At 35.3% G+C, this 21975-nt stretch overlaps 1 protein-coding gene across 1 annotated transcript; it reads left to right on the top strand.

Annotated features, from left to right (window-relative positions):
• The first annotated feature begins 1433 nt into the window (after positions 1-1433).
• On the top strand, positions 1434-16079 carry LOC110670761 (protein ESMERALDA 1). Its single transcript, XM_058140359.1, has 11 exons — positions 1434-2371; positions 3201-3270; positions 4482-4549; positions 4677-4765; positions 10948-11145; positions 12590-12794; positions 12894-13061; positions 14318-14485; positions 14568-14758; positions 15203-15350; positions 15938-16079. The coding sequence occupies exons 1-11, from the start codon at positions 1997-1999 to the stop codon at positions 16016-16018; spliced, it is 1761 nt and encodes a 586-aa protein (XP_057996342.1). The 5' UTR covers positions 1434-1996; the 3' UTR covers positions 16019-16079.
• The last annotated feature ends 5896 nt before the right edge of the window (positions 16080-21975 follow it).

Here is a 21975-nt window from a genome sequence, read left to right as displayed (position 1 = left end):
TACTGTGCAAAATTATGCTCATCCCTCCCCTGTTGTCCACCTTCAGTCAGCCATTCCTCTCACTCTCGCTTGCCTATTGAACACATACTCGAAGAGCTTTTCCTGGTGGATTCATCCTCAGAGATTGTAGAAATTAGTTTATGCTCCTACCTCTATGGCTTTCAAGCCCCTCTGTTATTATTTCCTCTTTTCTTTAAGAGCACCATTTTTTCTTAGCCATTGGAGGAATGAAGGATTGAAGAGATTTTTGAATTTGCCATCAAAAGATTATGAAAATTAATTAAAGAATTGAAGAGAACGTGAATGACATGAGACATGTTTCTCTGTTTTCTGCACTTTTGGGGGCTAAATTAGTGTAAGGCAATAAAATTTGAATGTTTTGGCTCTAATTTATAAAGATTCTGATTTTGCAAGGACATTAACCAATAAATGAGGACACAGAGAGAAGGCAAATGGAGGGAGAGAGACGGGTAATATAGAGACTGAAATGGAGACTGAGAAGACGAATATTAAGAGTAAAATGATACTTTTAATTATAAAGTGATTAATTTGTTAAGTCCCTATTGTATGTCTTATTGAATTAAGTCAATTTAATTAAATTTTTATTTTTAATTTATCAAATTTATTAATGACTCAAATTTATTTATATTAAATTTAAATTTATTCAATTATGTATCATGTTATGTAATCAGATCGTGTTAAAAATTATTAACTTTAATTTTATATATACTTAATTTTTTTTTAAGAAATAGATATAGATGAACCCTAATTATAATACTCAAAAGTGTTATAATAATTCACACAGAGATCTATGTGCATCACTTTCATTAAAGCTGTCCTCATGAATGTGTATGTGTTTGCTTCTCTTCAATTAAAATTATTGCATTATTTTGGAGTCATATTCTTATCGTGCCTCAAGAATGATTGAATACCATAAAAAAAATCCCCTTATGATTCATCGATTTTGTTATAAGCTAGCTAACTAAAAAAATATGGTGTGCGTTTTACGATAAATAATTCGAAAGAAACATGTTCGTCATGTATTTTCAAACACATGTGATTAGCTGAAAGATGAAATCAGCATAAAAAATTTTTGGTGGGGGAAATGGCCTGCCCAGATTGGGATTTAGACAAACAGTGATGGTTGGGCAGAGAAAATCCCAGCAAAAAAGGAAATCTGAATCCGCGTTCGAAATCAGAGAAGCCAGAAGCCACCCTACCCCCCACCACGGCAACACGCCAGAGACGACACCCCATCCCATTTCCTTCCCCTCCCTCATTGCCTCACGTGCTTCCTTTTCTCTTATTATTTAATTAAAAAAAATAGAGAGAAAATATTGCATACAATTGCTTGCGTTGCAAGCGTTTTATTTTCTTTCCTCAATTTTTTTTTATTATGCACATGAAAATCGATTAATAATGACTTTGGGATAATTAAATGTATTCCTAACCGTAAGAAAGAAACTGGTAGAACCAAATCAACTCAGGAAATCAAGGCCATCACATGCGGATTACAAATCTAAATAGTAATAGAACGTGAAGCAATTGGATACATATGCAAGTCATTAGTCATAGCACATTTTCCCCCACAAAACCAACTCGAAAGAAGAAAAATATTGTTTGCTTTTCGTTTCGTGTCCACAAGCATAAGCCCAATCTTGCTGGCCAGGCTACCCTCTAAACAACAATACAAATCATCACCCCCATTCTCCGCTGCAGGTGCTCTGCTTCTTTCCTTGCTCTGTCTCTTTCTTTCCTTTCTTCCTTGTTCTTCCTCTGCTATAATCGTCAGGCATACACCTCGCAGGGGGAGGGGGAGAGAGAGAGAGAGAGAGAGAGAGGAATCCACAGTTTCTACACGCCACGCAAGAGATAACAAACCTTAAAAATACGTTAGGAGACGCCACAGAAATTAAACAACGCTTATGCATAACGACGTCGTAGAGGTAGTGGCGAGAAACGGAGACACGGAGATCCAAAAGTTGTTTCTCACTAAATGCACGCATACAACAGGATACCGAGTAGCGGCCACACGACTCCGTCACCGCCACAATCGCCGCTTCGTTCCCCGAGGTATCGCCACGGGGGTAGCCGGTCCAAGCGCTTCACCCCGACGTCCCACCCACCTGGTCGGACCCTCGCACACCGCCTTGCTTGGCTTCTCCTTTCCGTATTACTCCGCCGCCAGGGGATTTTCCTCTTTGCCCCGCTTATTTACATCTCTGGAATGCTTTTGTATATGGGAACGGTGTCGTTTGATGTCGTCCCGATTATTAAGCACAAGCCTGCTCCTGGGTCCGTTTATCGGAGTCCTCAGCTTTACGAGAAGCTCCGTCCTGAAATGGATGCGGATAATTCCTCTGCTGATGCGGTGAGTTTTTTTTTTTTAATCATTTCTAATTATTGTTGGCGGACTAGTGATATGGGTTTGATCCTTTTTTTGAGCGGTTTTCTTGGTTTGTGTGGTGATTTGGAGATTGGGATCTTCTAGCTGTTGTAGAGATTTTATTTTCTTTGGTAGAATGCAATGGTTGTTTGGCATTGTATGTATGCAAATCAGAACCAAGTAACTGGTGGAAAATTATGCGGATTTTATAGTTTACTAATTATTCACTGAGACAGCTTGGTATTGCTGGATTCTGTGATTGATACCTTAGCAATTGTTGATTCCCAACAATTGTTGGCTTTAGTTGTGTCTGTTGCAACAGAGACGTTTAAGAATGTAATAGGAGGCGTCCTTCTTTTACTCCTTTTTATTCTTTGAAATGCTTCTTGTAACTCATTGGCGCTATGGTTGTCTGCATTTATATTTCTGGTTTGGAATGGAAATCATCTGTAAATGTTGCAGCTAGTGGGTTAGACTTTAGATGTATTCGCAGAGCATTGTTTATTTGTTTAGGGGTTTACAATCTCCTGTTGAACTGTATCTAATTCCCTAGTAGAACAGTTATATGGTTTGGTATTTCTCTTCATTCCAAAACTGGCTTTGGAGAATTATTTTTGTTTTATGTAGTCTCAACTTTCAATTTGCCTTAATCTCGAGTGTTTGTTTTGTCTATGGCTGCATCAGCTTTTATGTCTATGACTTCTCTCTCTCTCTCTCTCTCTCTCTCTCTCTCTCTCTCTCTCTCTTTTCTCTAAAAAAAAAAATGTATCTTTTTAATTACTTGCTCTCACACAAGCAATCAAATTTATTGTAGCTATCAACCATATGGAAAAACTCATATAAAGGGGGTGAATGGAGATCATGTATGAACAAGTCTTCAGGAGGTATAAGTGTTATCTTGGTTCTTTTTTCACATATGATTTTTTTTTTTTGGAAATGTCCGAATCATTTAGTTGTTAACATGCAAATGTAATTAAGTAAGTAATATTCAAGGTTATGATGGATGCATTAATTGACATTGCTTTGAGCAATTAAGTTTCTTATTGCAATTTTTTGTATCTTTGCCCTGATTCATTCTTGGATTTTAGTGAACTGTCAACATTGTTGCAAATTATGGCTTTCTTAGATAGACAACTAGGTGCTCTTGAGGCTATATTGAGTGGAGTCGTGCTGTAACTTTATTATGCAATTGCACATCAAGTTTCTTTCCTTCTGAAATTTTGTTATTGTATACTTGTACACGATGTTAATTATCATGAAGTGCTATTGGTTGGATATCAAAGAAATTGCTACAGCATGAAATGTTCGAACATAAATTATGCAAATGTTAAGATGCTATTGCTACCTAGTTATGGCAGGAGGTGAAAAATTCCCAACCTATCACTGACAAAATCTTGTTTGGTTCAAATGTATTGCTTTCTTCCTACCTATTTCCCCAACTTTATCAAATCCAAAAGCAGTCACATTTTCTACAACAGCAATGAATCCTCCACTATTATTTAAACTATCTTCAAATTATACATGTGATCTCTGCATTACTATATGTGCTAGTGTTGGTAATTTATTTTGCTGTAATGATCATCTTTCTACCATACCATTGCTGCTAGCAGCTTGACCAAGGTTACCCCTGGCATTTACTAATGCCAGTGTATTTCCTACCGCTATTCATTAGGGGGCCCATATTATTGGGCCTGAAGCTATAGAATGGGGTAGCCCTCTTGTATAACCCTATCCCAAACCCAATAGCATTTATTTGGGATCTCCTAGTTGGAATCCTGATTCTAACCATTGAGGTGTTGCTGTTGGGACCTGCTCTATTTAGTGTTTCTCCAATCTTTACTGACTCATCATACTTAATTATGTATTATCTATCAAAATTGCTTGTATCATAGCATGCCCACTGCATGCTTTTCACCTTAGTCGCTAAAGTTAAAATAGTCTGTTATCACTGTAAAGACATGACTATTTTCTTATTCCTCCCTTATTCTCATGTTTTTCGAAAATTTGTTACATCCTATATATTCATCTGTATCATAATCATGTTAATCTCCTATGTTAATCATACTTTGTTGTTGTGGTTCTTTTATCATGATAGGATTGCCTGAATCAAATGGTTACTTATATGTTGAGGCGAATGGTGGCCTGAATCAACAGAGGACATCGGTTGGTTTGATCCCTTGCTTTTGCTCATTTCATATTTACATATGCAATGCTTCTCTTTCTATTTCCCTTTTAATGCATAATAATTTGTTCTATGCATTGTCAAACAACTGTTGTGGATGCTTTGTAGATATGCAATGCAGTTGCTGTGGCAGGCTATCTAAATGCAACACTTCTCATCCCAAATTTTCATTATCATAGTATCTGGAGAGATCCCAGGTTTGTTGTGCCTGTTTTTTAGTGTAATGTTATAGGGCCTTATGCATTGCATTAATTCTTAGTAGCAATGAAAAAATATAGAAATTCATTTATGACTTTTGAATTTAATAACTTGTAGCAGTAGCATTATCATATGTTGACAATTTATTATCCTTTCAGTTAGTGTGAGCATATCTCACATGAAACGGACTATCCTTATGGACAATAGATGAATAAATTAACCTTACTATTGTTCGCATCCAGTAGCTAACCCTTTTAGTTTTGCTTATGGACAATAAATGATAAATAGTATATGAATGCGCTTGACTGATACTCTCAGGCCGCAATACCTTTCTGCTCAAAGTAATACTGATATTATGTATGATAGCCATGTTCTTGTGTGAAAAAAAAATTTTTCTTGCCTTCCCTTTTTGAGCTGAAAATTTTTTAATTTGAAAACTAATACGTTAGAGTTCCAATTGGATTTGCAGTAAAGATATAGCATGGGTTGAGCATACTCTTAAGTCTTAACCCTGTGTGTGAAGAAAGAACTCAAGTTTCTTTAGCACCCAGCAGTATAGAATATTTGAGGAAATCAATGCAGAATCCAATTCTTGACACTGATAGCTTCTTTGAAAAAGTAAGGGATGCTTTTGTTTATATTGAATCTTAGAAAAGTGCATGTGGATTGGGTGGGTTTATTTTTATGGGTGTTAAGATATGTACCATAAAAAGCTAGGATATGTGTATTTGTAGTGATTGTGTGAATATATTTAGGTACTAGAATCGTGGTTATAATTACGTATTTAATTAGAATTGTAATTCCTATTTAGTTGTCCTGTACAGATTATAAATTGACAACATTGGCTTGAGGGAATAATCAAGCTCTTCAATCATTCTCAATATTCTTCTTCTGTTCTATTTTTCACATGGTATTAGAGCCCTAGGTGGGTCTGAATTGAAATCTAAAACAAAGTCCTCACAGGGAGGAATTTTCCCTCTTTTTTCGTTCACTTTCTGGGAGTCCGTGGCTGTCACAACCTAGCCCAGTGGATTACTCAGCCCAGGATCGGCCTCTCCACTGATCACTGGCAAAAAACTCCGGTACACGTGCCTTCACGCCCCATTAGCCCGCCGTCACAATCGTCGGCGCATGAACCCTCTTCGGCGACCGTCTCTCGTCGACGCTTCTTCCCGTCGACTCACTGGCCTCAGGTGGCCTCAACCATGCTGGTCCTGTCACCTGTTTTTCACTTTTTGTCACTACCTCTTCATACAGTAGGCTTTTCTGACGTATTTTTGAGTAACATTTCAGTGTGCTTCTCTTGCCAATATGTCTGAGATTGAGGAGTCCTCCAATACAACCTCCAACACAAGTTCTGAGATTCTCAAACCCATATTTTCTTTTATTGGTAATTCACTAGCTATTACTACTGTTAAGTTAGTAGGAAGTCAAAATTATATGTCTTGGGTTGCATTAGTGGAATTATGGTTTATGGGGCAGGGGTATGAAGACCACTTAGTTAAAAATGCTATAGATATAGCTTTAACAAATAGAGCTAATTGGACTGAGATTGATGCTCAATTATGTAGTCTCTTGTGATATTCTCTAGACCCAAAATTACTTAATATTTTTTAGTCTTGTAAAACCTGTTGCAAAGTCTGGACTAAGGTGAAAACCTTATATATAAATGATGTGCAGCGTATTTATAAAGTAGTATTAGATATGGTTCATCTGTAGCAAAATCAACAAGATATGTCTTGTTATTTAGGACAGGTAGAATCACTGAAAGATGAATTTAATTCTATCATGCAGTGTACTGATAATGTTTCTGAGCAATAGTGGGACAGGTTCTTCATGGTTTTGGCATTGATTGGGCTAAGACCTGACCTTGATTCTGTTAGAGACCAGATATTAACTAGTCCGGTTGTTCCCACTCTAGAGGATGTGCCTGTTAGGCTTCTACGCATCTCACTCAATAAAAGTAATTTCTCCGGAATTGAATCTTCAGTTTTAGCTACACAAAGTGGAAACCAACCGAGACAGGGTACTTACCAGAGAGGTAAGAGTAAAAGGCTCCATTACACTTATTATGATAAGAGTAATCACACTCGAGACACTTGTTGGGCCCTTCATGATCGACAACCACGCCCCATTTAGTCAAATAATGTGCGCTGATCAACTGCTTATATGGCTTAATTCGATAAAAATGGTATTCTTCCATTACCTGATGGAAAAGATTAGGTGTCAGATTCTATCATATTAACTGGAGCTGATTACAAGGAGTATTTACAATATCAAACAACCAAACAACATTCTTCTAGCAGTGCTCATTCTGGTAATTCCTTTGCTTGTCAAACACAGTCTTCGCTCACCGGTCCATGGATCCTAGACTCTGGTATTTCTGATCATATATCTGGTAACAAAAGTTTTTTCTCATCTCTAATTTCTCCTCCGATTTTGTCTAAAGTTACTTTGGCTAATGGTTCACAAACTTTAGTTAAGGGCATAGGAGAAGTAAAAATCGTTCCATCTATTCTTTTAATCACAGTTTTATTCACTCCAGAATGCCCATATAATTTAATCTCCATTAGTAAATTGACTAAAAATCTCAATTGTTCATCGACTTTACAGTGACTCTGTTGTTGTCAAGATCGAGATGCAGGGAAGATGATTGGAGTAGGACGTGAGTCACAAGGGTTGTATCATTTTTCTACTTCAAATTCTCTAGTTGCTCTTGCCTCTACCACTTCCACTGATCTTCTTCACAATCGTCTGGGTCATCTGAGTCTTGCCAAATTGCAAAAATTAGTTTCTAGTCTTTCTAGTTTATCTTCTTTTGAATGCGAGTCATGTTAACTTGGAAAACAAAGTCGTGTTTCCTTTCCCAAGCGAGTAAATAATAGGGCTAAGCCCATGTTTGACATTGTCTATTCAGACATTTGGGGTCTAAGTCGTGTCAGTACAACTTTGAGATTTCATTATTTTGTTATTTTTGTTGATGATTGTTCTCGTTGCACTTGGTTATTTTTAATGAAGACTCGTTCTGAATTATTCTATATATTTCAAAAATTTTCTACTGAAATACGTAATCAATTCGGTGTTTCTATTAAAATACTTCGTAGTGACAATGCAAAAGAATATTTGTCTACTCCCTTTACTCATTTCTTATCTTCTCAGGATATAACTCACCAAACTTCATGTGCTTATACCCCTCAACAAAATAGGGTTGCCGAATGAACGAATCGTCACCTAGTTGAGATTGCCCACACTTTACACATTCACCATAACGTTTCTCTTCGTTTTTGGGGAGATGCTATTCTTACTGCTTGTTACTTAATTAACCGAATGCCTTCTTCTGTTTTGCAGAATCAGAGTCCTCATTTCATTTTGTTTCCAGACTAAGATGCCCATCAGTTGTCTCTGCGTATATTTGGTTGTATTTGTTTTGTTCACGATCACACTCCTGGTAAAGACAAACTTCAGCCCAAATCAATAAAATGTGTCTTTTTGGGATATTCTAGACTTCAAAAAGGTTACAAATGCTACAATCCACTTACAAATAAATACTTTGTGTTAGCTGATATAACCTTTTTTGAAACATCTCCCTATTTTTCCTCCAACACCGCATCCAAGATTTTTATTCCCACCACCTTACCAGTTCCTACTCTTCCTCCACCATCAGTCAGTCCACCACGTTTACACATCTACTCACGTCGTCTTCATCCTCCCACTAACACCAATGATGCTCCTTTGCTTAATACAGGTACAACAACGGCTCCTAGTGAGGCTCGCCCTCTTTCATCTTCACCTATTCCGTTCTTGCCTTCAACAGACGATAATACTCCTCCCAATGCCATCCGAAAAGGTATTCGTTCGTCTCGAAATCCTCATCCTATTTATAATTTTGTGAGTTATCATTGTTTGTCTCCTTCCTACTATGCTTTTGTCACCACTTTGTCTAATGTTTCTGTATCTAAGACTGTTAGAGAAGCTTTGGAACATTCAGAATAGTGTAATGCAATGGTTAAAGAGATGACTACTCTCCATAACAATGAAACTTGGGATTTGGTGTCACTACCAAAGGGAAAATCTACTGTTGGCTGTCGATGGGTTTATACAGTCAAGGTGGGGCCTGATGGCTAGATTGATAGACTTAAAGCTCGCCTTGTTGCAAAGGACTATACTAAGATCTTTGGCCTTGATTACGGTGATACCTTCTCTCCCGTGGCTAAGATTGCCTCGGTTCGCCTTCTTATTTCCTTAGCTACCATCCATCACTAGCCACTTCATCAACTGGATATAAAAAATGCCTTTTTACATGGAGAGCTAGCCTAGGAAATTTATATGGAGCAACCACTAGGGTTTGTTGCTCAGGGGGAGTCTGGTTTGGTGTGTCGCGTACGATGTTCTTTATATGGCTTGAAACAATCTCTGAGAGCATGGTTTGGACGGTTCAGTAATGTAGTCCAACAATTTGGAATGTCTCGAAGTGAAGCTGATTATTTAGTATTTTCCCACCGTAATGGCCATGATAAGTGCATTTATGTCGTTGTTTATGTTGATGACATTGTTATTACAGGAAATGATCATGTTGGGATCTCAAAACTCAAATAACAATTGTCCAGTCATTTTCAGACTAAGGATCTTGGGAAGCTAAAGTATTTCTTGGGAATTGAAGTGGCACAATCCAAGACAAGTATTGTCATTTTCTCAAAAGAAATATGCTTTAGATATACTGACAGAGACGGGCATGTTAGACTGTAGACACGCAGATACTCCTATGGATCAAAATGTCAAACTTGTTCCTGGACAAGGGGGAGCCAGTGGAGGATCCTGGTAGATACCGGAAATTGGTTTTAAAACTCAATTATCTCACAATCACACACCCAGACATCTCATTTGCTGTAAGTGTAGTCAGTCAATTCCTTCAAGCACCATCTAGTAGTCATTGGGATGCAATTATTGGGATACTTAAATATATTAAAGGAGCTCCAGGACAGAGCCTATTATATGAAGACAAGGGTCATTAATAGATTATTGGTTACTCAGATGCAGATTGGGCAGGTTCTCCTTTAGACAGACGTTCTACTTCAGGATATTGCATTATGATTGGAGGTAATTTGATTTCTTGGAAAAGTAAGAAGCAAGATGTGGTTGTTAGGTTAAGTGCAGAAGCAGAATATTGAGCTATGACTTTGGCAACTTGTGAACTTATATGGTTGAAACAACTTCTCCAAGAGTTGAAGTATGGGGAACTTAAACAAATGCAGTTGATTTGTGACAATCAAGCTGCACTTCACATTGCCTCTAATCCAGTGTTTCATGAGAGAACGAAACATATAGAGGTGGATTGACATTTCATCAGACAAAAGATTGAATCTGGGTGTATTGCCACTAGCTTTGTTAGCTCAAATGATCAATTAGTAGATATTCTGACAAGTCTCTCAGAGGCTTTCGGATTGAATATATTTGTAACAAGCTTGGAGCATATGATTTGTACGCTCCAGCTTGAGGGGGAGTGTTAAGATATGTACCATAAAAAGTTAGGATATGTGTATCTGTAGTGATTGTGTGAATATATTTAGGTGCTAGAATTGTGGCTAAAATTACGTTTTTAATTAGGATTGTAATTCCTATTTAGCTATCCTGTACAGATTATAAATTGACACCATTGGCTTGAAGGAATAATCAAGCTCTTCAATCATTCTCAATATTCTTCTTCTGTTCTGTTTTTCACAATGGGCCAATATTTTAAGCTTGTTGGTCTAGTGGATCCCACCATTAGGCATGCTGCATAATGTGTAAAAAATATGGTTGCTTGAACCTGAAGTGTTATGATAACTATGAAAGTTTTGTTACTCTTTATGTTTTCATTAGATTCCTTTTCTGTAAGTTGTATATCTGGATAAGATTCCTGAAAGATGTGCTGTTGGCTATCAGTTATAATTTCCGTTAAACTAGCATGTGAATTGAATTGGGAGCTACTTGCATGTGAACTATATGTTAACTAGAGTTTATTTCCAATAAAAATAAGCAAGCTCGATGAACAATTGATGAATTGTGTTTGTTCTTTTACTTCAAATTCAATTGCTGGTTGTTCATGAGTAAATGTGCAATTGTGGCATTTTTTTTTTCATAGTTTGATAGACAGTTATTTCATATTGATCAAAGTATCTGACTTGGGGTTTTACTTGTACAGCAAATTTAGTGACATCTATGATAAAGATTATTTCATCAGTACCTTGGAAAATGATGTACGGGTGGTAGATAAGATTCCTGAGTATCTTATGGAGCGTTTTGATCATAATTTAACCAATGTCTACAACTTCAGAGTGAAAGCGTGGTCATCTGTTCAGTACTACAAGGATGTTGTACTTCCAAGGCTATTGGAGGAAAAGTGAGTTATAGAGCTATGGTATTAATCAGTTCACTATATATATATATATATATATATATCAGAAATTTTAACTTGCTTGATTTCTTTTCCTTCTAGATAGTTGGCAACTGAGAAATGCTTGCCCCCCCTCTGGTCTTCGTTTATTAATCTGCCATCCTTATTTATTGCTTAGTTAATAATGTATATTTCAATGTGTCTAAATGTCATCAGTGATGCTACTTGGCATTACTTAGCTTTACAAGGCCCTATATCTCAACTTTTTTGTGTCAGCTGTGCAATTCTACTTCACGATTCAGGTATACTTAGGGCATGTCCTTCATTAATTTAAATGAGGGGATAATCATAATTAATTCAAATCCCATGCCATCTTGTTCTTTCTCTTTTTATTTTTATGAGGGACTTCCTTCTTCCAGTTCTACAATTGTGAATTGTTAAGCATTTGCATCTTAACAAATTCTTTTCAGTAACATTAAATTTATACTGGATTTCTCTGGTATGTGCTTTTCATGATCTAAAAACATGTACTTCAAAAGGTTTGCATCTCTAGAATATATTGGATGGGTTGCAGATGAGCCATTGTGAGTTGTGCTTTGGAGAATTCAAACTTGACTGAGGGGTTCAAGCTCTGCTCAATCTTGACTCAAGCGTAAACCAATATTCAGCTTGGTGCTTCTTCATCTAGTTTAAATTCACAAACAAGCCAAAGTAACTCAAGCTAAGATTGTCTTCAACATTGTTTAACTTGTATATGATCTTGAGCATGGTTCTATTTTTTAAAAACAAGCCTGCAAAGCTCTATTTCGGCTTGTTTCAGTAATCAGAACTTGAAAAAAGAGAGGGAAATTCTAAGCTAAGAAAAGGAAAAATCCTAAGTTAAAAGTGAAGTTACAATGAAATATGGAACCATTTGTAAATTAATTCAAAAAACTGCAAATTTCTATAAAGAAATTTCAATAGGATTAATAATTCTTAAATTGATTTTCTTGTACAAAATTCTTTGTTGTATATTTGTATTATTATGCATAAGAATATGTAAAAAACTAAAAAGTTACATCATTAAATATAAATAAGTTTTTCTTTTTCTTGTTATGTATTTAATACCTAAATATAAACTTCATAACCAAATAAGTGTGTTTGGCCCATTTGTTAGACAATATATGCAAGATGAGTTTCATAGTTCAAAATTGGTTCATTTATTAGACAAGCGGTAGACAAGCTTTGTAATTGGCTCATACAAACAAATTCAAGCGACTGTTACTAAGAAAGCTGCAACTAGGTCACCTTGTTTCTATTATAATCTTTTACAGGTGTTTTTAAGTGTTGTTATTGTCTTGTGATGAAACTATGACATAAGTTGCACTATGCTTGTTATTGATGACTGATGAATAGATTACTGTCAGTGATTGTATTAATCTTAAATATTATTTTTTAATGAATGACTCAGGGTTATAAGGATTTCTCCTTTTGCAAATCGATTATCATTTGATGCTCCTCCAGCTGTTCAACGTCTTAGATGCCTGGCAAATTATGAAGCGTTGAGGTTTTCAAATCCTATATTAAATCTGGGAGAAGCTTTAGTGACAAGAATGAAAGAACGCAGTGCAAACCATGCTGGAAAGTATGTTTCAGTGCATCTTCGTTTTGAGGAGGTTAGCAGAATAAATGTTTATTGCTACTGCTCTTTGTGGATGAAAACATTTTTTTTTAATCTTAATCTTGCAACAAATGCATATTCCTCTCATGCATAGGACATGGTTGCTTTCTCTTGCTGTGTATTTGATGGTGGAAAGCAAGAAGAAAAAGACATGATAGCAGCAAGAGAAAGAGGTTGGAAAGGGAAATTTACAAAGCCTGGCCGTACCATTCGTCCTGGAGCAATCAGGCTCAATGGGAAGTGCCCTCTTACTCCTTTAGAGGTAACTTGCATTGCTATTACATCACTCTATACCATCAAGCTGTGATGCCTAATCTTCAATTGAGTTTGTTCTTTTTCATGAATTATTTTGTCATTCAGGTGTAGCATGTTCATGCTTGAAATTTTTGTAAATTTCCATTGCATATTCTATATGTTGTGAAATAGTTTTGCATTATCAGTGAATTTGCAATTAGAGGTTCTCTTTGAACTATTTTAGTTAATTTCAGGTGCAAATATAATTCTTTTTGTTAACTTGGTGATGCCCTCAGAATATGCGTTTTCAGTGAATGTGCAATTAGAGGTTCGCTTTGAACTATTTTAGTTGTAAAGTTCAGGTGCAAATATACTAGCTAATTGTTTCTGTTTAGTAGTTGAGCACCTTCAAGCATTGGTATGGCTGATGTTCTCAGAAGAATGTATAACCTGAAATTTGTGGCTTGTTACTGCCTCTATATTCTATAACTTGGTGATGTAGAATGATTAGGTGCATATGAATAAATTGTTTATCTGAAATGGGAAAAGTTTCATCATTGTAACATGGTTCCTCCTTCCCTCTGATGTGTGGAGGGGCTGAGAGTACAGGCAGGATCTCTAGTGAGATAGGCTTTAGTATTTTCATTTTCAGATGTATGGCTGTGACTAAATTGCTCTCACACGCTGTATGTACTGTGTTTTGAGGCATAATAATTCACTCAAAGAGCCCTAAAATTTTCATTTACTGTTATTCTACCAATTTAAGGAGCAAAACACGTGCTCATCTGTAATATGCATTGTGGTCATTGTTTCTAATCATGGAGAGACTTGCATGTATGTTTCTGCAATTGGGCTGTGATATTCATGTGTACATAGCCCTATCTCAGAGAGTTCCACCTCATGCTACAGATAGGCAAGCACATGCAATATGTGTCCATCTAATTGTTACATTGGAATTATCGTCATCATCATCATTGGAATGTTTCTATTTGTAAATTTTAGTCATACTCGATAAACTAAGGTGGGGACTACTGTTTTACCTGAGAACATGTGGCTTATTTAAGCTGGGGTATCTTGTTTGTTGGAGAGATCTTTATACATCTCAACCATTAAATGAATTGCTGTTGTTATAATAGCTGTTAAAATTGATCAATCACTTTGTGGACAATGAATGCTTTTGCTGTCGTTATAATACCTTTGCTCCTGTATGTATATGGATTGTACTGCTATTATTCTTATGAAGAGGTTTTGTATTTTATTTTTGTATTTCTTTTCCCTTATCAGGTAGGCCTGATGCTCAGGGGAATGGGTTTTGATAAAAACACACATATATATTTAGCATCCGGAAAGATATACAATGCCGAAAAATATATGGCCCCACTCATGGAAATGTTTCCAAATTTGCTAACTAAAGAAATGCTGGCATCTGAGGATGAGCTTGCTCCATTTAAGGTGTGAATGGTTTGTGGTTTGCTTCTTCCATCTTTGGGTGTGATTCATTTCCCATTGATTTGACTTGAGTTACTGCTTTCAGAACTATTCTTCCAGGATGGCTGCAATAGACTACACTGTTTGTCTTCACAGTGAGGTATTTGTGACAACTCAAGGGGGTAACTTCCCTCATTTTCTGATGGGCCATAGGAGAGTTTTGTATGGTGGGCATTCCAAGACAATCCGGCCAGACAAGCGAAAGTTGGCTTTGCTCTTTGATAATCCAAATATTGGGTATTCATTAATTTCATTGCTTTATATTTTCCTCCCAACTGATAAATCGATTCGTAAGTTTGAAATTGGCAGAAAGGCAAAATTAATAAAAATTTAAGCTCCTTGTTAAGGAAGGTCTCTTGATCTCTGTTATAAGTGACGTTACATCTATTGAACTCGAGGTATTTTGGGAACTTGGATAAGATTCTTAATTTTTGCGTACTGGTCAGACATCTAATGACTCTAAATTGCTGGACTGTTGCTGATTATGACTGTATTCTGTTAATCAAGTACACATGACAGCGGGGCTTCTGTGTTTCATATTTTAATTGGCTGCCAAAATCATGCCAGGTCATTTAAAATCTAAAGTGTCTTATAGGAAGATTGGAGGGAGTGGACAAATATGCTATTTCAAATTGCTTGAAATATTGGGCTTACATGTATTCATCCTTTCCTCCTTGCCAGATGGAAGAGTTTCAAGCGACATATGCTGAATATGCGGTCTCACAGTGATTCCAAAGGATTTGAACTCAAAAGGCCAAATGATTCCATATATTCCTTTCCATGCCCAGATTGCATGTGCCGTTTGAACAAGACAGATTCTAGGTCATTAGTTAAGTGATCTGCCTGGAGAGATTTTGATGGTTGATTCTTTTACACAAAATTTGATGAGCAGATATCACCGCTGACCCCCATTTTGCATGTTGCTATTCTTTCATTTTTACCCCCTCTCCCTTCGGTGAGAGGGCATACACTTCAGTTTTGGGAGCTTCAAAGATTTATGGATATTGCAGTTATCTGATTATTTCCTGGGATTGGGTATAGGGGGAGTTGCATGTTTTTGTACATGATGTTGGAGAATATACAAACAACATTCTTTGACTGCAGGAATTGCCAGGGTATTAACTTAGCATTGTTTTCATACATGCTGCTGCCGCTGCTGTATCTAACAAGCTGTAAAATTATACATTTGATTCTTTCCTACCCTGGTTTGATCGTACTTGTAAATTAATTGGTGTTTGATCCATTTTTTAGGACCTTAGGAACAGGAAATTTGTGTACATTTCATCACAAATCAGGGTCTTGATTCTTTAATCTGTCATATTTTGTTGCTTGCCTTATCATGTCTACGTATTGTCTTCATATTTCATTCTTGTCTGCAATTAATTATTATGCAGCTTACGTATTGTTTTGTTTCAGCTCAAATGCTATCTTGCTTCTGCCTGCCTTACCGTCACTTCATCAAGATTCAAGAGCTACCTCTCTGTTCGCTTGTTTTAGATGTGAAATTGGATTTGCAAAGCCGTGTATCAATCCATACATGTTCAAAACTTGACTAAAATCCTTTTTTAATCAGATTGAAATCGAATTGGATCAATTTTGGTCCTTTTGATCCAATTTCAGATAAAATTAGATTTTCATTTTTTTTTAAAAAAAGTTAATTGATAAATTTAATCAAATTAAATAGAACTAACTCAACGTTGAATATGAATCAAATTAGATTGAATTAAAATTGAAAGAAACTTTTTAACCCAGTCATGATAATTTAAATTAAAAGAAAAAGTATTCATTCAGTCTTGAATTTTCAATCCTTACTGTTAAGATCAAAATCGTGGATCCGATTATGAAATAGTAAGGGCAATTTACCAAAGGATGGAGACTGGGAAAGGGGGGGAGGGGGTGTGGGGAGTGTGTGGTAAAGGGGGGTTTTTAAGCTGAAAGCTGACGTGGAAGAGAGGGAGTTCAATAAAGTCTCACGATCATAAAAAATTGAATTATCTTATAAATTTTAATATATATAGGTTTGATGAAATTTGATTTAAAGGAAAAAAAAAATATAGAAGATTCTTGGTTGAGTTTCATGTAGATTTTTATAAATCTCCGGGATTCACTTTAAAAGATGGCAACTTAGAAAAAAAAATATAAATAATATATAAATATTTTAGTGAAATCTATTTAATTAGTAAGAATATAAAGGATAAAATAAACAAAATAAATTAAAAAATATAATCAAGTTTCATAACTCGATTGTCTAATTATCAATTTTTTCTTTCCATATAATTCATTGATTAATAATTATTAAAAGCTACTTATTATATACTAATTATCAAAATTTTATGTTATTAAATATTGAAACTATATTTAAAATATGTATACATTATTTTATTATTTTGATTTTTTTAATTTCATATTTCACAAATATTAATTTAATATTTATAAATTATTTTATTTATTTTTAAATAATTTATTTCGACAATTATTTATTCATATTTTTTATTAATTCACATTAATAATATTTATCATAATTTAATATTTTGTTAAATTAATAAATACTAAATAATACCAATTTTTAAATATTTATAAAATATTTAATATAATTTATTCACTATATAAATTTTATTAATTTGCTAAATAAATATTAATGCTTCTTTACATATAAATAATATTAATATTTTTAATTTTTTTACATTATGTAGTTATTAATTTTATGTACAATTTTCAAATTTTTTATATACAATAAATAATAATTTTTTAATTTTACAAATTAATCTTTATATGTTTATTAATTATAAAAATTTAAGGACTTATTTATAAATAGTTATAATATTTAGGATTATTTTATAAAATATATGAATGATTTTGTAATTAAAAAATTTTTTTAAAGACCTTAAAATAATTAATATATATTTTTAAAAATAAAAAAGAGGTTAGACGCTTCTTAGAGCAGCGTCTAATTACTTTTTCAGTTATTGTACTTTTTTTAAATTTTTTATTTATTGATCTCTACTTATACGAGTGATCAGTTCTCTTTCCTTCACATCAACTAAAATACCCCTTTTAATAAATAATTTTGAAATCGCCCTTTTGATAAATTTTTTTTCCAGTTGCCACCTTTGGTAAATTGCCCAAACAATAATTTTGCTGAGAATTTCATAAAAATGCTCCTAAGTTTATTTTAGAATCTTTCCAAATTTTCATGCTTTATTTAGTTATTTATATATTAGCATTTTGCCTTAAACTATTTAAACTTATTTATACATATTATATAAAAGATTCTAAAATAAAGTCACCGCTTTCCCCTCTTTTTTTCACTCTTCATCATCACGATACTAAAGGCTCTGACTGGGGCTTTAATGAAGAATCACCATTCACCAATAGCATTGCTGGCAAGCGAAGAAGGGGCAGGAGTTTCCACCCCTTCAGATGATGACGGTGACAGGTTATACAAAAGATCTATTGAAGACGCAACTTCCATTTCCAAATAAGGAGTTCATTCTTTGAATTATTGAACATGTTAATTGTTGTTCCTGTATTTATCAAATTGGCTTCTTTTTTGAGATGGTTGTATTTGGCCTTAGTCGCTGATTTCTAGATTCATTCACAATAAACCTATGGTTTCAGATTCCTTTTTGATAACCACCTCCAGGGAAATTCCAACCCAATCAATGTTGCAAGGGAAACACTGTTCTGCAGTGGTAGCCATGATTGTACGAGAGAGAGAGAGAGAGAGAGAGAAGTTAGGGTTATGGTTCAAAGAAGAAAGAAGAAAATTCTTGAGATTTTTTTTAATTATTTTTCATGTAAATTTATTTTTTACTTTTTAATTTTATTTTAAGTGAAACCCATTGTATCATTCAAAAATTATTTTTTAAGTAAAACAATTTTTTTTTTATGTCTTGTTCCCTAACAAGTTTCTCTTGCCTTATGTGTTAACAAGTCTCGACCTGGGTCGTTCTAGAGTTTGGGTTTCCATGGTTTCCATGGATGCAAGCGCGTCATCTACGAGTCACCTTGCAAAGGTTTTGCAGCAAGTATCTTTGGAAGAGGAGGCAGGAGGGCTAGTAGTGCATGGGGACGAGGAAGAGCATTATGGGGTAGGTGATTCGCTCTGTCTGGTTGGTCGGTTCCTTGCAGAAAGATCTATTAATTTTATAGCGATGAAACAGACTTTGGCGTGTAAGGGGGTTCCATTTAAAGAAGCAGCGCCAAATGTGTAAGGGGTTTTCATTTAAAGAAGCAGCACCAAATGTGTATCTTTTTCAGTTTGTTCATGTAGTTGATTATCAGAGGGTTGTTGAGAGAAGCGCATGGATGTTTGATAGGCATTTGCTTTTATTTCGTCCGCTAGAGAAGCACGAGCAACCACAGCAGGTGGCACTGTTTCATAATCTCATTTGGGTACAAGTGCATGACTTGCCTATGGGTTTCATGTCTGACGGTTAGCAAAGCAGATTGGTGATTATGTTGGCCAATTTGTTTCATCCGATGAGATGAATTATTCTGGCTTTTGGAGGGGTTATATGCGTATCCGTGTTAACTTAGATGTTAGAAACCTTTTGAAGTGTTGAATGAGGATTAAGAAGAATGGAGGGGACTGGCTTTGGGTAATGTTTAAGTATGAAAGATTGCCAAACTTTTGTTTTATCTGTGGTATTATTGGACACATAGAGAAGTTATGTGAGTGTTTGATCCAGGCAAATGGTCTTACGCTAGAGAGAGCTTATGGTCCTGATCTGCGAGCTATGGGGTGACGCCTGCAATATTGCCCTGGTGATAGATGGTTGCGAGACACGCTTCCAACACCCGACGGCGATGATCAGCTGAGGGGTCAAGCAATCGAAGGCATTACTGATGGGTTTGGGCAATCTCTGGTAACCGCTATGGAGAATGTGGGAGGAAGGGAGTTGGTTGGAGCACATAATGGGAAGTTACCTATTTGCCCACGTCAGCCATGCAACTTATGCCAGGATTTAAGGAGGGACAAGGTGGTTTTAAATGCACATCAAAGTGATGTGTTGTATGAGGGTATTGTAAGCATTGACCCAAAACGACGTCGATAGGAGTTAGATGCTTTTACAAAACAAAACAATGGAATGGACTTGGATAGTGATCAACTTATGAATGATAATTCGGTGCCAGCGGCGGAGCCTGTGGAGCAGACCCGCTGATCGCCATGAATTGCCTAGTATGGAACTGTCATGGTCTGGGCAATCCATGGACAGTTCAAGTCCTTCAGGATCTTATCTATGTACATAAGTCCTTTTTTGTTTTGTTAATTGAAAAAATGGTTACTAGAAGTTGTGTTAATTCAGTTAAACGTAGTATTGGGTTTGAGGGCGGTTTTGTTGTTGATAGTAGGGGTAGAAGTGGAGGTTTGGCATTGCTTAGGAAGGTTTCTCAATCTGCTAAGTTACTTAGTTTCTCACAGTCACATATTGATATTCAGGTTACTATTGCTGGCTCGTTGGATTGGAGATTGACTTGCTTCTATGGTCAATCAGAGAGGAGTAATAGGTGGCAATCTTGGAACCTTCTTAGAAGCTTAAGTAGACAGTCTTCATTTCCATTGCGGTGCATGGGAGATTTCAATGACTTCTTGAGTTGTAATGAAAAGTTTGGGAGGACTGCACATCCACAGTGGCTTATTGAAGGTTTTAGAAGTGCTGTAGAGGATAGTAATCTACTTGATATAGGGATGTCAGGGCGCCCATATACTTGGGAGAGAGGCCGAGGGTCAGATATGTGGGTTGCTGAGCGTTTGGACAGGGTGCTAGTTTCTTCGACTCGGTTAAACTTGTTTCCTGATGCGGTAGTTTAGAATTTAGATGGTGGGCTTGTTAGTAGTATGCCCTATAACATATCACTTTTCCGTTTATATTTATATGTAATAGAAAATGTTCATTAATATTTTGTTAGAAATTCTATTCTTAAATTGTTAAGAATATGAGTGACAGTATTTCTAGTACAAAGTATCGTAAATCGGTTCACAATCGAGGAACTTCACATAGGACATGACTTATCTAGAAAGATTGTATTTATGTTTATTCCCAAGGTATTTATATGAGACATAAATAAGATAAAATGATGAGTCTCATACCACATAACAAACATGATAGGCACTTATACATGATAAGTAGGCCGAACCAGTGACACTTATGACATGCACGTGGAGTTTACTCTTGTCAATGCATTGTCATAAATCATATCAGTGCATATAATCTTTAGACCTGAGATAACACAGTTATCTTGTATATAGGTGGTTTGAGTTTGATACTGCTTTTATACGTGTACTGTGTATGGGTATATGGACATGTGTTGGCTCCTACTAGTTATATATGGAGGTAGGTGTTGATCAAGATGTAATCTGTTACTCTAAGTAAATAGAGATAAAATCCTATGTTCATTTAATTGTTCTTGATGTTTCAAGTTCCTAGCCAGGACAGACAGGTTTAATAAGAAAATAATTTCTGATGAGAAAATCTTTTTAATCAAGAATTAGAATTAAAAGAGAACATAATATTATAGCAAATGGGGTTTGACATAAACCATGATTCCAGCTCGAAGTGGGATTTTGTAACAGAGAGATTCAAGTGCATGGTAATATATGATTAAAGGTTCATTTAAGGTATTACTTATTACTGATTGGGTGGCCATGGCATGCTATGCTAGGTGTTAACCATGGTCTATGAGGTGCCTAAAATGATTTAGAGAAATCATTTATGATAAAAAAAGTTTCTGATGATATTAAGAGTTGATATCATATCTCATTGCCAATTAGTGATGAGCCTAGTGAGTCACACACATACACAAGTAATCACCAAGTTAAATGTAATTTAATTAATTAGCTAAAGAGTTTAATTAATTAATTAAATAGGTTTGGTTTGTAATTAGATTGTAAAGTCCCTAGCATGGCTTGAAACCAAATCTAGGTTATTGGATGTATAGTAAAGTTAAATTTACATTTAAAGTGTTTAAATATGGATTTAATTATGAGAAATTAATTAATAGAAATTAATTAATTAATTTATATTTGATATAAATTGATTAGAAGAGGAGAAATAATTATTTTGGGTTGAGAACTCAAAATTACAACACAAAGGTAATTTTGTCATTTCACAGGGTGACACGTGGCACAATGAGATGGTGACACATGACACCATATAAACTTGTCATTTGTCTTTTAATCATGTAAGATGATCAAAGTCAAGATTAAATCAAGGTTTGACACTTGGCACAATGTGATTGGGTCAATTGAACTAAGAGGTAATAAGAAGATGACATTTGGCAAGGGTTTTAAGTGATGACCTAATTATATAATGGAAGGTTATGAAAGAATAATACAACAATCTGATTATTCTCTCAAGGTGTCGCCACCCAAAGAGGCTCTCCTTTCTCCTCTTCTTCTTCTTTCATCAATTCAAAGAGAATTGCCCATATGCTCTTGAATTAAAATTGCT

The sequence above is a fragment of the Hevea brasiliensis genome, chromosome 18, assembly GCF_030052815.1.
Source record: "Hevea brasiliensis isolate MT/VB/25A 57/8 chromosome 18, ASM3005281v1, whole genome shotgun sequence".
In the NCBI taxonomy this organism is placed as follows: domain Eukaryota; kingdom Viridiplantae; phylum Streptophyta; class Magnoliopsida; order Malpighiales; family Euphorbiaceae; genus Hevea; species Hevea brasiliensis.
Note: the sequence above shows the minus strand (reverse complement) of the source record. Positions and strands in the feature narration are given on the sequence as shown.